This window comes from Emydura macquarii, unplaced genomic scaffold (genome assembly GCF_026122565.2).
Source record: "Emydura macquarii macquarii isolate MOO-44397 ecotype Brisbane River unplaced genomic scaffold, CSIRO-AGI_Emac_v2 contig_450, whole genome shotgun sequence".
Lineage (NCBI taxonomy): Eukaryota > Metazoa > Chordata > Testudines > Chelidae > Emydura > Emydura macquarii.
In genome coordinates this window covers 15,690,340-15,707,227 of record NW_027130587.1, presented here as the reverse complement: position 1 = coordinate 15,707,227, position 16,888 = coordinate 15,690,340, and the positions used below count along the sequence as shown (strand labels likewise).

At 38.4% G+C, this 16,888-nt stretch overlaps 1 protein-coding gene across 2 annotated transcripts in view; it reads right to left on the bottom strand.

The window, feature by feature from the left end:
- Nucleotides 1-991: 991 nt before the first annotated feature.
- The window catches only part of PPM1D (protein phosphatase, Mg2+/Mn2+ dependent 1D), a 34,684-nt gene continuing 18,787 nt past the window's right edge, over nt 992-16,888 (bottom strand). The window contains exons 4-6 of one of the 2 annotated variants that reach the window (XM_067538132.1): nt 10,079-10,269; nt 8,783-9,025; nt 992-2,584 (exon numbers count right to left, since the gene is read on the bottom strand). In XM_067538132.1, the coding sequence (XP_067394233.1) occupies nt 2,030-2,584; nt 8,783-9,025; nt 10,079-10,269 (989 nt within the window). In that variant the 3' untranslated portion in view covers nt 992-2,029. Of the gene's footprint in view, nt 2,585-6,229; nt 6,793-8,782; nt 9,026-10,078; nt 10,270-16,888 lie in introns of those variants that run through there. The other variant, XM_067538133.1, reaches the window with a different exon arrangement.

Sequence of the window (16,888 nt, the reverse complement as noted above, 5' to 3'; positions counted from 1 at the left end):
CAATGGAATCTGAAGTCATTTTTATAGGCCACAGCAGTATAATTAAAAATAAAGGCAAACTCATTTCGCCATGTTTCACCCATGGACCAACTTTAGAGTTTTTGCTTTGAAAAAAAAAAGTTGGACAACTTTCATTTCCCATTAAATAAATTGATAGTGGCTCTGAAGGAAGGTAAGAGCTGTTTGTTGATGATCCCAGATCTTCTGACATGTGTACACAAGAAAGAACCTGTACTCTTTTCCTCCCCTCTATTTTGTCTGGCTCAACTTAGTTTCTATAACATCCAGCTGAAGAGCATCAAATTTACACAAATAGTGGGTATTTGCAGAAGCAGCAGTTCTAACATCAAAACCCTGCAGAATGCTACAGGGTCCTCCAATAAAATCAGACTTTGGTTAGTGATGCTGAAAAATAAAGCGACAACCCTCTGCTGAGAATGAGAATGGATATTCCTCTAGAATTTAAGAATGGAGAAAACAGTAAGAGCAAAACTACATAAGAATCTTAATAGCTCCAGTATCCTTACTACTGAGCTTTTTTTTTTTTTTGCCTGGGGAGGGTGGAAGAGGGGGAAGACACAACACACATCAGTTGTTTGGATACCAATGGCATTTCAAGATATATTTATGTTTTACTATACATCATCCTGCATAATAACTGTTATGGACAGTTTATAAACGTATGTAACTATAAATGACATTAGATCAGTTTGGTTTTTTAAACCACATGCACAGGATGAACAGATAATCAGGTTTGCCATCAAGACAGTTTTCACCAACATCTCCCTCTGAAGCACTGAATAGGAACTACCAAAATCAGGTGGGTATACCTTTCCTGATCAGTTTCCAAGGGGGAGGGAAAGTGTGCAGGGAAGCAGTAGACTTCTCTAGTCCAAATCTATACTTCTCATGCCAAAGGCCCTTGCCATAGCACACCACACTAATTACCCCTCCCCCCTTAAAAAAAAAAAAAAAGCAAGCCTAGGATTAAGAACTGTTTGATAAAAAGATTTTTATAAGGATAGGGAAAGAGCCATTTCACAATTGCACAATTACACAAAAGAACTTGAGCATAACATTTCAAGAAACTATACATAGTTAAAAAACAAAGGCACCCCCAGCAAAATTTCACTTGTTTTATTTTGGAGTACATACATGTGGTCCAAATACTCAATGAAAACTAAATAATAATTTAATGTCTTACATTTGAAAGGAAGTAGCAGTACCATCAGTTAGTGGAATAATGAAAAATTTCTTTATGGGGCACCTATATTAAAAGGAATATCACTACCATATACCTGAATAAAAATGCCATACATTATTCCAGGAGACGAGAATGGCTTTGTAGGATGATTTAGAAAGTTGGGGTTTTCAGAAATTAAAAAAAACAAAAACCACTTTTTTTGCTAAATATGATGATGAAGATTACAAAAAATACAACTGAATAAGATACTGCATAGTATTTTAATTAAGATAAAGACATTGATATTGAGCTGTGTAAGTAACACATCACCTCTGCTTCCATTTCATTTCAGAATAGGGAAATCCAAAATTTAAACACAAAAAATAAGCCTAGAGTTTTCTCTAAAAGACACACTGCGGGTGGAACGAATAGTACTACGAAAATACATATCTTCCATTCTATTTAATAATTTACTTCAGTTAAAAAGTTGTGAAATTCTCATCACAAGAAGCTTATACAAATTCATGACTTTAGTAAATTAACAAAAAAGATTAAACATTTTCTTTTAAACAAGGTTTAGCCCTGTTGTAACAATTATACAAGGGGAGAAAGAGAAACTACATTTGTATGTAGGAATACAAATTTACATACATTTTATAGCGACTTATAACCTACACATCTACAAAATTCACAGTTATAATACAAGCAGTACAAGGCTGAGAATAAAGCTGATACCAAAAAGTTTTCTACTTTAAAAAAAAAACGATAAACAGGAAAGTTTCAAATTTCTGCACCAACTTCAAAATTCTAATCAAACCAAAATCTGCTCTTTCACACAAACACCCTTCAGCAAACACATACTGCTTTCCTGGGCTGATGGAACAGCGAAGTGCCAAGCTTCTTCTGACCTCGTAGGCTTCGCCGCATGGTGAGCTTGTTTGAGCTTTTGCGCTGTGGAGTTGTGGACAGGCTTTCTGGCTGGACATTAAGGTTTCGACTCAGGCCACGTCTCGGCTTCTTCAAAGCTGGGCCAGAGTTAGATTCTTCTAATGTCCGTTTAAAGTTTCCTGTAGGTGTCCTCTCTGCTTCTTGGGCTTTTGTTTGGCCATTAGGCAACACCTTGAAGCTTTTTTGGTCCATGCTTGAATTTGCTGAGTTGGAAGGGGAGAGGGTAACTGACAAGCCATTGGTGTAAGATTCATGAATCCTCAAAGCTAGTGTTTTGCTGCAGTTCTCCTCCTGTGGGCCTGGATCCCTAGAGGATGCTACCGCCGATGGTATACTGTTTTTGGCAATCTCACTGGACAGCTCAGAATATTTATCCAAGATCATATTGCTATGCATGAGAGAAGGAACAGGCTCAGGGGAGTTCAGTCGTGGCCATAGATCCTCTTCTAGAAGCTGGGAGAAAAGAATGAATTAATTATTTATGCATAAATATCATTAGTCTACTTGTGTTACGCAAGACCATGGCTAAAGTATGTGGGTGAAAGATACTATACATGACAGCAGATCCTAAAGCTTCTCGGGAGAGACGGGTCTAACTCCAGATCCAAAAACACATCTGAACGTTTTCAGGGTGGAGTTCAGGCTCTGGATCTAGACTTGGCAGTCTCAGCCCTCCAACTTCATGCAAGTGTAAATCTGTGATGACATGTCTGCTGTTAGATCTCTCAGAAGCCTGTCTGGCCTTATTTAGCACACATTTTCCTTCTCATTGGCAGAAAATTAATAAGTCCGTCTCCAAATTATGACACCTACTTACATCTTTCATTACTTTGGAAGACCAACATAGAAAATGTCTGGAGTGAGTGCCATGCTCACTTCCATCAGCTTCATCTGCAAAATGAAGATGCCACTGTTCTCTTGCAGATGCTTTGTGAGAATGTTTTCAAAGTGCTTTGAAGATTAAAAATGTCACTGAATGGCCAAGTATTACAAGGACAAAGCAGAAGAACAGGCTGTTTCTCCTGACCTTGATGACATTTAGACTTTTTAGTTACTGCAGAATACAATATCAGGTGCCCGAAGCAATCCTCAGTTACTGGAGGAGTTCAAATGGTATAAAAGGACATGAAATAAGGGCCTCCCCTGGACAATACTATACTAACCTCTAAATTTGTTTCTTCCAATCCCCCTAGCTAAGTAATACACTTATTCCTTACAACTGGCGGAAGACTGAGTAAAAGCTAGGCCATGGCCTTTTAAACATCTCCTTATTCAGCAAAATAAATTTGGCTGTTTTCTGCATAGTAAAGTTATTTTGTAATTTGAAGAGAGATAGCATAATATAATGCACTGGAAGCCAGGAATTTCCTAATTCTAATCCTGGCTTTGACCTTCATTGCTCTCTGTAGCCTTTAGTAAATCATTTCTATCTCAATTTCGCCATCAGGAAAACAGGGATAATACTTCATTATCTCACAGGAGGATTGTAAAACTTGCTATTTATGCAGTGTAAATGTAAATGTTGACACAATTATTAAAGATTCAAATTGTGGAAAAATTCCTGCTTATTCAATGAGAGATCTTCAAAGCGATTTTCAAGGCCACATCATTTTATGTATTACCAATGTAAGGAAAATAACCCAGTGACTTCCTTATTCCAGAAGCTGTATTATACTCCAGCTTAAATACACCTATGGTTATTGAAACTGAATGCATCAAGATAATACCAGAGATCTCAAAATCTAAGTACCTTTGAAATCAGACTTTGAGCAAACATAGCTCAATTTGAAGTCAAAAGGAACTTGTTGGTCACTCAGCGCATCTGAAAAATCAGACTCTTAAGCTTAAAAAAAATACACTTCTAAAGACAGGCTGGAGTATCAAAGGGATTTTTTTTTTTTTCTTTTAAATGACAAACCTGGACATTATTGAAAGATTATTTTCATCTTTGATGACCCAATGCAAAATCGGATTTAGATAGTTATTGCACAAATACAAAAACAAAAAAGAGAAATTCAAACTTTTCATAGAGGTGAATTGAACTGTCTGAGATACTGTCAATAGATTTGATGACAGACATTTATGAAGGGTATTTTAGAAGTTATTCATTCACTCCGTTCTAGTGACAACCCAAAAAAACCATGGCGGTTACACATTCAGAGGCGAACTGTTGCCTAATATGCTCAGTTATACTTTTGAGACTGCCTCTTTGTCAGACTTTTCATCTGGCATTTTGTGCTATGCAAGACCTTCAGTGCTATGGCTCTCATCACCACTAGCCTTGCTCGATGTGGATAGCTCAAGTACCACAATGATTCGGGGCACTTCAATGGGAAAATTAGAAGAGGGAGTTCAAGGGAATTTGGGGTGGAATGGGGTAAATGAGAAGAAAAAAGGAACACAGTGCAGACCAGTCCACATTAATTCCTGGGCAATCAGCTGCTGACAACACTGAGAAATTGTTGAGAGTGTTTTTTTAAACTTTAGGAATAACTCAAGGATGAATCAGTGGCAACAACTGGCACCAAAAAGATTTGGCTCAGAAGCAAGGGATACTCTTAATTCACAAACTTGGTTCTGGCCTCCATTCTGTTTCAGAGGTAACCATACTTAGGAGGCCTGAGATTGTTAAGACTCAAAGTTACAAATCCCTCTCTAGTTTTTTGAAGACAACAGAGAAAGGTGTTTCTTCTCATCAATACGCTCCACTCTTAAAGGCTGAGCCATTTTGCCCCCCAAGACAGGAGTAAAACATGGATAAAGAGAACCATCATCAGTAATGTCCTGCCACTGTCTGACATCTAACACCCATGGCATGCAGAGTTTTGATGATGGATCTCAGGCTGGGAAAAAGTCAACCACAACCCATGAAAGGATTAATTATCTGGCTAATTCAGATCACGTACTCTGGTTTTAGGTATTGCGATATTGATCCTCTCTCTGGTATGGTTTTTAACAGGAGCAAAGGCAGATGTTTTTCAGATGAAAGGTAAATACTTGTAGCTTTTCTTCTTACAGGAAAATGCCAGATTCTTTACATAAAAGGAGCTTGTACTTAGAAGGGACAGAAATAAGCTCTACAAGAGTTGAGCTATCAAGCTCTTAGTAAAGCAGAGCTGAATTCCTAGGATTATGTCTCACTTCCTCATGTGGCATGTGCGAATTTCAAGACAAAAGTACCACTACTAGACTCGTTTCATACCTGGATATTCACATCTAGGATTTTTTTTCCTCCCTAAAAGGTTCACTCTTGTACCATGATTTCTTCCAAATAAACTGCATCCCAGGGAGAATCTGGCCTCCCCTATTTTTACATTACCAGGTAGGAGCATGGCTCCAATCTATAAATCCGTTAAATTAGATAATCTGTGGCTGTCTCCCTAATATTTTCCCCACATACAATTCTCAGAAGAACAGCAGTTTGGAAGCAATTCTGTGGCTATTGTGAAAGTGCAACATTTATTCTGATCTGAGGAATTAGTAAATACAGTCAAAAGTCAAACATTACTGGAGTTATGTATACTTCTGCAAAGATTAGATCGCCCACACACTGGTTAAAAAAGTGACTGGACAGCAGATCTGAAAAAAACGTGGCTTAGAAAAGAGGGTTTTGTCCTCTTTTTGACATGCCAAAAATACTGGATGGTGAATCTATATAAATGATATCCACTTAAGACGGAATATTTGAGATTTAAAATTTTGAACGACATAATAAAAACCAATCAGTTCCTCATTGTCTCATAATGCAAGAACAAGTCCATAACTTTAAGTAAAGAGCAGGTAAGTTTATATACCAAATAAAATCCTTTATATAGCATGGGGTCAATAGAATTCACAGTCACAAAAAAAAGTCAAATAATGGATTTTTAAAAAGACCAGAATATGCTCACCACAAAGATCAGGAAGCAATTCTCTTCCTTCCTCCTCATGTACAGCATTATACAATTGGGTGGATTATGTATGGTTTGGGCAGGGGGGAGGTTGTCTGTTTCTGGAAGATCAGATATTAGTCACTGCTGACTGCACAATTCCAATTTGGAGTGTTCGAACCAGTAGGGAAAATTCTGTCCATCATGACTATTTTAACTCTCCCTCCAAAACTGAATTGATTTCTTTTTAAAACGGCTGCTGTTTATCGTTGAAGCAAGGCACAATGCAGTCCTCATTTACCCACGCTCTGGATCCCATGCTAGTTAATTTTAGGTTTAATGTCATTTGCATTTCATAGAAAGAAAATGAGTCAGTGGTGCCTCTTGCACTTGAATTTTACCCAGATTTATTTAGAAGCAGTTTGCTATTTAAATGAAAAACCCTGTTGGCCAACAATTACACAAACCCAAGTGTGGAAATCTGCTCCTCTCACCATAATTTTGTCTCACTGAAATGAAAAGACGCTTCCCCCCGCATTGCAAAAAAGCTACTTATTACTCAAGCCAGCATAACAAACTGAAAATATAGGGAATCTCCTTTTTAGGCTTTCACAAAAATACACAAAAGGACACAGATGCAGAGTCATTCCATTTATTCTAATCTGCCTAGAGGTGTTTCTTTTTCCTTAAATGTTTCAAGATTATTCTGATAGTACAGTTGCCCTGTTTTCTCTCTCTCTTTTTCCACTTCCTGCTTGCACTTTTTCCTTTCCTTCCACTTCTATACAGATTCTGTGAGAATAGATGGTATTCGTTACTAAAACAGCAACCTATAGTAACCCTAAAAATTACATTTGTGGTATATATGCATTCTTTTCAGTTTAAAAAAAAAATCAAGTGGGGTAGAAATGAATTCCCTAATTAAAACAAATATTTTTAAAAGTAGAAACGAAAATTGTAAAGCATGGCAAAAGGAAAAAAGAAGTATACTAAAAATGGATCCAGCAGATTTAATAGTCACTATTGTAGGCCTGTGGCCAACTGAATTTTACTGTCAGGGCTCTGCATGCTAAGAAAAATAAGACATAAAGGCCTTGTCTACATGGGAAATTGGCTGGAATAACTACAGAGGAATAAGCTATTCTGCTATAGCTCCCTGTGTGGGCACACTATTCTGGAATAATTACACAAAGTGGAGCAATAAAGTCATTTTTATTCTAGAACAGAGTGTCCTGGCCACATGGGGCTAGTCTCAAACAGCTATAGCAATATAGCTTCTTCTGCTGTAGCTATTCCATTTATTTTTCCCTGTACATACAAAAAAAAATTACTTTCCTCTCACTGCTAAACACCACTTTGAACTGTTAAAACTAACAGTTTAGCGCTTATCTTCCAGATGAAAGACTCACATCTAGGCAAATGTAATGTGTTCTGCCTGCTTCAAAACAACAGGAGGACTTTAAGGAAGAGATTTGCAGTCTGTTAAAAATAGCCTCCCCACCCCAGCAGAGAACTGAAGGGCAGTTTGAATGACACTCCTCTTCTGAAGTTTGAACTAGAACGTCCATTGCCTTTGGTATTGGTCTGACAACTGGAGCACAGATTCCTATGCCACATAGAGTATAATGATATTTATTTACATGAGTGAAATGAGGGGGAAAATATTTAGAGTACTTATTTTAAATGCTAGTTCTGGGACATATTCAATCAACATGACCCAAAGTTTACTTGACAAAGGTTGGAAATAATTCAAAAGCTGTAAACAAAAGAGCACTAGGATTGAAAAAACAGGAATAATTACAGTTCAGATAATCTCTCTCCACAGAAGACTCTGGGATCACTACTCTTTCAATGGATTTTGGTTTCCTCCCATGCACTCTCCTGCTGCTGCTCAATGGAAAAAAGCCCTCTTGCTGTTTTATTAGTTGTCTGTCTCTATATCAACCAAATGTTAAGTGCCCTCATCCTAATCTTTGTTTTTCCATTTTACTTTGCCTAAAGCACAGCTATTCAAAGACATTAGAGAACATCAAAGCACTAAAGCTATTCCAGTTTGCAGAAACTGGCAATTATCGAAAACAAGCATCCTCTCACAATTATACCTTGGTCTTTAACAACGAAACGGTAAAAACTTTCCACAAACAAAAAAAAAAAAAACAAAAACAAAAAACCTTCCCTTCTACATTAATGGACAAGGTTCTAATTCAAAGGAAGATCCTGTAAAATAAGGCCTTTTCCTTTAATGAGGAAAATTTAAATGGACAGATAGATGCAGATAACCTCTCCCAAACGGAAAATAAAAGTGCTCCTAAAACAACTAATCGTTTCTCTAGCATGGGGAAATGCAACTACTACTAAGGAAGGATGTTGTACACATAATTTAAATACTGACCTTTTGTAGATCAATTATATACGCCAACCACCATTCTAACGTTATAGATTGCAGTTACTATTCCTTTGACTTGTAATTCAAAAAAAAGTGTCAAGATTTTACGATTACGAGGAGACTCTGAATGTCCCCAAATCCAGAGCTCATACTTCATCCTCAACTCATGTTCCCAGGACTAAAAAGCTGAAGAACATGTATATGGTAAGAGGAGAAGTGTATGATCTTTTTAATAGTTGGACACAACAACATTAAGTAGCCACAAATTCAGCGCCATGAATCAGATTTTAAGTCACATAAGAAGGCCACCTCTCTAGTGAGAGGAAGCAGAAGGTGGATGGAGGAATTAGCTATACGTTTTGTGGGTTTCATTCTTAAAATTCTAAATAATTGTACCTTGATAGGAGGGGTACAGCAGCGGGAGGGTGTCATCATGCACATATCAGGACTGCTGTAGCAGGGTCCCTCTGCCAAGTTGAGATACAATTCCTCTTCATTTTCCCAGTTGCTCCGATCGTCCAGCACTGACGAGATGCAGATTACAATGGCACTAGTATTATCTGCACGAAGCATGCGCTGCCTCCACCGGCCTAGGGCTCTGTTCACCAGCATTTTGGCACAAGACTGTTTGTGTTCTCCCTTAGCGTTTAAAAGAAAAACAGAGAAAACCCATCATCACTGTACTTGGTGATCATAAAGTGTAGAAATTATATGGCAGTTTGCACACTCATTCAAAAACTTTTGTCTTCCACTCTGTTTCAATCTGTCTGCCAGATGAAGGTTTATCTGAATGCTCATGCTTTAGCACCATGATGTAGAGATAGAGAACTGCAAACACCAGGTTACAGTGAAATGTAGTTTCATAATGATGTCACATGGAGGAAATTCATTTCACAAATTTTTTTTTAAAAGGTAACTGAAACAGTTATACATTTGTACCTACTTATAACAAGTGTGTAGATGAATGCCAGTGTTATTTCAAAAATAAAAATGCTCTCAACTCTCCAAGTGAAGCAGAGAGCTACGAAAATTGGTTGACCAAAGTTTGTTATTTGATGTATATTATAGCAGGACTGTGACCATGAAAGGCCCATCTTCCTTTCTACTTGAGACCTTTTCAAGGTGTTTTACAAATCCACTACAAACTGATGCTCAGAGTCGGCACCTGCAGGTATTCACACTGTTGTTTATGATAAGGAGGCATTGAAATTAATTCAATTTTTAAAAAATAAGTCCTATAAAATCCACGACCTATTTTGGATGCCTTATTGCACTTCTCTAATATAAATGACATTTTATTTTTAAACATTGTTTTGTAAAAAGATGTATACAATGAGAAATCAGACTTCTAGTATTTTAAAACACCATACATCAACCTGCTGTTTAGTCTCCCCAATGACATAGCCAACTTATTTATCGGAGAACAGAAATGGATGGTTACTACCTACGTTTCATAAAAGGTATTGATGCACATCTTAACCAACCAGTTTGATAACATATGCTGTCCCAATAAGTTTATCGTCACTATAATAGCTCCATATCTGTTGTTGCACTATTATTAGGTAATAACACTCAGTGATGCCATAATGACACATGCTCTCAAAGTGTACTGCAACAGAGTAACAGCAAAAAAAGTGTGTTTACACCTATCATCTTATCTTAAAGTAGTTGACAACATAAACATGCCCTCACCATAAAGTACTGTTTCTCCTCATGATCCTGGCACATAGAAATGGCATCTTGAGGTGGGATCATGTTCCACAGTCCATCGCTGCCTAGGATAATATATTTGTGCTTCTGGGGATCAAGCGTATATACACTAGTGTCTGGTTCAGGAGATACAACAAACTCACCACTGTAGAAATCATAGCTCCACAGATCACCTGGGAAGGAAGAAAGCCAGGAAAATGTTTAATAAAAATCAGTCAATGGTCATCCTTGTCCCCTCATTACAGCAATCTCGAACACCAACCTTCAATGAAATCCCTGTAAAGCCTAGCAGGGCAACTCCCATAGTGGGACACTGTGCTTAGGAGTTGTTTTTGTTGTTGTTTTTTAAATGCTGGTTTCTGGTAGGCCACTCTTCCAATAGTATGTCTTGATTTTTTTTTTTTTGTGCTTCATTTTTAAAACGTATTTATAAGCGGTTTTCTGCTCCCTGTTGATGTTTGTTAGGGTCTTTTCAGGAAGGGGAAAACTGATTTAATACATAGGAAACAATGAAACTGATTATACTCAAGAAGTACTGTCAAATACACTAAACAGAAGTGTTGCAAGTGCATCTTCCCCATTAACTTCTTTCACTTACAGTGATTTTAGATGTAACTGTATACGTCTAAATAAGCATAGCACTAGTAAGTAAAAACTTTTCAGACAAAAATGTGGTCTTCAAAATTGGACCCTTTAAATCAAGAGTATTATGCTGTTATGCTAACATTTTCTTGCCTTCTCCTTTCAGGCCTGACAGCCTGGTTTCTACAAGGCTAACCTCTACATTTCAGTCTCTTGAGCATTAGCTGCCCTATACATAGCATCCTATAACTGTACAAACAGAATGAAAAAAAGTAATTTTCTTATAGAAAGTATCCGCCACCTGATTCTAGCCAATAATTCCTTAGAAAGGCAATTAAATTGAAGGTTTGAAATTAACAAAGAATCCAATATAATTTTTACTACCATTTTCCAAATACCGGCCAGTCTCTCCTGTATGTAACACATGGCTTTAAAGGAGAAATTCATTTAACAACAGAGTGGAAGAGCATTATCTAAAGAATTCCATTTTAAAAGCAAAAGTTTTTCAGCATGAGACTTCAAGAAGTGTAACTGTTTGTATCATTTTAACAGTTTTTTCTGATCTCCTCTTTCCCTACCCAACATGCTCCTTTAAAATAATAAAAAATAAGCTCTTTTTCTCCCTGCTTCCTGGAGTAGGAACTTCTCCTTTAACTCTGCTCAGCACTATCAAACAGAACAAAGAATACTTCAAGTCCATTTAAACCACTTCACTACAGCAAACACCAATGGGCCATCCTCCTTAAAGAGTCAATTCACCTTCACAGCAGCAGCAGATAACATACACATGCGTCTACTAATGCTAATTAAAAGCCTTACCTACTTGAATAGAGGCACTCTCTCCATCAGCAGAATAGCACAACAAAGCTCACTGGCTGGCAACAAGATCAAAATAAACACTGAGCTCCAGTGCAGCAATTATTGTGCATATAATTGCCACTAAAAGTCTCTAGAGAGCAAGAGTTTTTGTTCAAATCCTGCCTGCCAAAACAATAACAGATAAGATCTTAACAACTCATTTATTTCATAATCTTTTTATAGCTATTTTAGGATCTGTTCCTGCCTCCCATTAAAGCCATGCCAGGGAAGCCAACGTCAGCATCAGGCTGAAACATGGAAGTAGTGGGTTTGCTTGATTGTTTTAACTTATCTTTGACTGATCACAAAAGCTTTTTGTCAATATCGCTTCTTTACCTCCTCTAACTCCACAAGCATATGTATAAACAATGTTGTAAGGCAAATAGCCCATACAGTGGCCTTACATAAATAAAAACTGAAATAAACTTTGGACACATTATTTCACAGATTCAAACAAAAGATATCCACTGTTCACATACTGCCTACAGAGAAGGTAGCCCATAACACTGAGACCAATTTTGAATGACCATCTTCTATATCTAAGAGGCAAAAGTACAGCTGAAGATGGAAAGGAGTGGATATTTTTAAACATACACATTCCAGTCTAAAGGATCATCCTATTAATAGAAATATATAGTGTGTCAGACATATAGCAATTTAGGTTTCCACATTAAAAAAGTTGCAGCAGAAATTCAGCTTTTTTACAAGGCTCCCCACTTTGAGTCAGTTACTTTAGATTCCCAGCTCTGTGATGATGCCCTCTTTCCTCCCTTTTTACCCACCCTGTATCAGGACAGCTATCCACCAGACAGAGGATGACTACAGCTCCATTGCAGAAGGGGTTAATGTAATAGAGAATGTAATCCAATCAAGGTGTGTTTGGGTATGGCCAAAGAATGCTTATCATGCTCTTTGTATTACAATCACATTTCTAGTTGTTCCTGTTCTAGTTCTGTCTAGTTGCACCTGTGAATTAATAGAAGTAAACTTGTTTTCAAAGCAGGAGATACTAAAATACAAAGCCAGGTGTGCAGCAGGTTTACCTATACATAAACAAACAAGGCACGTAATATTTACAAGGATTCAGACAGCTCAAGTTTGTTAGCAGAACTACCTTATCCTCCCTTTTAAAATATATTAACTATACAGGCAAGAGACCAAATGGAGAAGTAAAGTAGCGCACATAGCAAGCTTGCAGGAAGTGTAAAAAAGCCAAAGATTTCTAAGCAGTTTTTAAGAAGCATTCTTTATAGGACTTGAACCCTATTAGGTGCTATAAGCAACCATTCCTGCCACTGGTAAGTGATCTGAAGACCTGAGAACTGCTAAATACTGAACTCCCTCTGTGAGAGTCGACAAAAGCACATGGCCTTCCCAGGGTACAACAACATAGTGCCATTGTCCTGAAGTTCATTTTTATCTGTGTGGCATGTAACACAGCCCCATGCTGTAGCTTTGTTTCTTAACAAACAATGGGTTCTCATCCTTTGTCTATGTAGGAGTCTCCTTTGCTACATTCACAAGCAGCTTTATGGACAGTATGTCATAAGAGCATGAGACAGCAGGAGGGGACATTGAAAGCAGTGTGGTCTAAAAGCTAGCATCGTGAACTGGATGTCAGGACTTGTGGGTTCTATTTTCCAATCTCTCTCTGACTTATTCAGACCTTGGGAACATAACTTATCCCAACTTTACAGATGGGGAAACTGAGGGGATATTTCCCTACTTCAAAGGTGATATCATTAATGTTTGTAAAGAACTTTGAGATCCTCGGATAGAAGGGGACACTACAGAAAGGCAATGCTTTTTTTTTTTTATTGTGTCAATAATGCACCTTCACAACGTACCTGTGCATTTCCTGTAGGTATTTTTATACTTGCTATGTAAGTTACATTACAAAAGAGAGGCATCTTTAGGAGTGATGATGAACAATTACCAGGAAGCAACAATCTTAACATTTTCTTTGCTCTGGGTGGTTTGTGTTTCGGCTTAGGTTATTTAACGCTATAAGTGAGGTTCATTTAACGCCATAAGTGGTTGCATTCCGTACTTGGCAACGGGTAATGTGGATTTTTTTTTTTAATTGTGCTTGTGCAGAGAGCATATCACATTAATTACCTTCACTGGAAATGTCAATAGGTTTATGCCCTGCTGGGGAATAATTTTAAGACAAAATTTCTTTTTCTTACAGCTGAGGACAAAAGCAAGGGGGGGAAAAAGGATTAATTCTAAGGGAGAGGAATAGGAGCAGGAGGAATCCTCACTTTAATAGCTTAACCGTCCAACGAAAATGAGCATGCATATCAGCCCATCCTAATGGAGAGAGAAGCTTTCCAGTGTTCCATTGTTTAATATGCATGTTTCAATTTGATTATTAAAAACCTCTATAACCTGACCTAACGTTTTCCTCACCTTAACAGTGCTCTAGAGGATCTAAAGCAAACAACTTGCTCAAAAATAGCCTTTTCTCACAAAACGTCCTTTTACCAGCTGTCCCACTTACACGATTGCCAAAGCACGATCCACAGTTACATAAAATGCTTCGGTTCCATACAAGAAAACTGATTAAATGAATTTGATTTTCTCTTCCCTTGTGAGGCACACAGATTTCTGTGTTGAAGCTTTGCCTCTTATCAATTCTTCTCTTTTTCATAAATCCTACTTTCGTTATTCCTCATGCCTGTGAGGGATTTAATCTCCCCATTATGTACAAACAGAACGGGCATGATGCTCACCAAATACCATTTAAGATATTCTTTGATACAAAGACGTGTGATTACGTATGTTACACTTTAGGTTAAAATGGACAGTCCTAAGTAACATGCCCTAAAACTACACCAACCATCAATGCACATGCATGTCACACCCACCTGCCCAACTCCACCTGCTGCCCTTTCAGAAAAACAGCAGATAATGATAAATTATCCTGCTTTTAAAACAAATGATCCGATCTCCTGAGCATCAAACCACCAGTATCTTGCATCCAGAGCTTAGTGATACCCAAGAACGGAATAAGCAGACAGCACAGAAGCACTATATACAGACCCATAATCCAAAAGACAGATGGTACCACAGAGTTCATCACTTGATAGCATCCCTTCCAGACCACTCATTGTGGATCCAATCCTGTGGAGGTGCTGAGCACTCAGCTTCTTTGGCTTCAGTGGGAGCTGTAGGTGCTCAGATACAAACCACCTATAGCTCTGGGAACAGCACTGGGAAGAACTGAACGTTTTTAATTCAGAGGACTTAGAAACAGAAGATGGAGGAGGGAATTTGACATTGTCAGATGGAATTAAGCAAGCCCCAATGCTGTATTTATTATTTGCATTACAGCAGCACCCCGAGGTCCAACTGACAGAGATCCATTGTGCGAAGTGTTGTATAAAACACAGTACGAAGAACACACAATATAAAGTGACAACACAAAAGGAAACATTACTACTGTCATCTCCAATTTTTAGACAGGGAACTGAGGCGCAAAGAGATTAAGGGATTTGCCAAGGAGACGCAGGAAAAGTCTGTGAAAGCACACAAGGAACTGAATCCAGATCTCCCCAGTCCTAAGTCCAGTTTAATCAATCATAATAAGCCCATCCTTCCTAGTTATGACAGAAAACTCTCTGACGCTATCAGTCTTTGCTATATCAAGATTGGATGCCTTTAGCTCTAGCTAAAACAGGAGGTGTGGGCTTGACGCAGGAATCATTTGGTGAAATTATATGGGCCGTGTTACGCAGGATGTCAGACTAGACGATCCCAGTGGTCCTCTTCATCTACGCATCTATCGCTAACTAAAAGCTATGAAGTACTATTCACCTGCCTGTCTGGATAAAGCAAGAAAACAAAAATGAATCTAGTAGTAGCAACAGCAGATGGAAAGTCAGTATAGAAAATAGTATTTCCAAAGCCCATTGAACTGGAGCAGATAGGCTACTGTCCAAGTGCAAGATGTGTTTTGGTAAGCATGTATATTTTGCCAACAGGAATTCTTTATTGCAGATGGTTTGAAACTTTTCCCTAACATTGTTCCTCTGAAGTTGGCCATCCAAATTCACCACAGGCGTACAGTTGAAGCATGTTAACCTTGAAATGCGATACTATTAAATGCATCCTCGCTGCAAAACCTTCTAGCAGAAAACTTTTTTAGAATAAGCAAGGACTGCATACAAAATTACAGGTCAGTTCAGTGTAGCAGCATTACCCTGCCATGAGTGACTCTGCCTTAACAGATAGGCCAAATGAAGCTTTGGATACTGCCAGCTGAGAAAGGGGGAGGAGGAGGAGGAAGGGAAAAACATCTACCTCTTGGTCCTCTGCCCTAGGGAAAACCCCACGAAATATATTCCAGCCCCAGCTACCACTTTCCTTAGACTAGGGAGAAGCAGCAAGCAGTGCTCACAAATGGGATGGAAGGAAGCCAACTGCATTCACATAAAGTCTAAGTTTGGTGGGAGAAGAGGGATGAGTACCAGGATAGAAAAATGCATATTTTGGCTTACTTTGTAGACTGACACTGCCTAATTAATATAATTTGGCCTCTGACATCATCCTGCCTGTCAAGAATTTTTAAAAAATCTTCACATATTTATGTAGCACCCTTTTGCAATCCAGTCCCGTTTTAATCGTGCCAGCAAGCAACATCAAGTTCAGTAGCACATCAAGTACTATTAATGGAGTATCCAGAGGGATCCATCGTTCACCTCCTTCCCCACTCTCAAGAGTGTCCATCCACCAGCTTGTTCACTAATCGGGCGGCCAAATGAATCTTGTTTTCCTGCCCCGTCTGCAGCACAGCTGAGCAAAGGTATACAGTGCACCTCAGCTATGACAAAATCTCACAACTCCTTGCACCCTGGGCCAGTACAGACAAGGCGTATCACTGTGGCAACACAGTAAGTTCTTTTTAAATGGTGTCGTGCAGGCCCACCAAAGCATTGCATAAGGCCCGTGGTCTGCTTCAACACAATACACTAATGGCCAATTCCTTAACATTTTGTCAGCATGTTTACATCATTCTAGTTTACACAAGTTGTAAATAGACAATATTGTACATAGAAATAATCTAATACATGAAACAAGTTGAACTTAAAATATAAATCAATACTTTGTCCCTCATTAGGCCTCTGGAGTTTAGGGCTGTGACGAAGCTCCTGTTTCGGGCAAGTCTTTCAACGGCTCCCCCACTGTACCCCAGGTTTTTCAGCTCAGCTTCCACCGCTCTTCGCCATGTTGTTTTCGGGCAGCCTCATTTTCCAGTGGCCCTGCCTTCAGGTGTCCATCTTATTGCTATTCTGATGATGGAATCAACTTCCATCCGAAACACGTGGCTAATCCATTTCCAATGCCTTC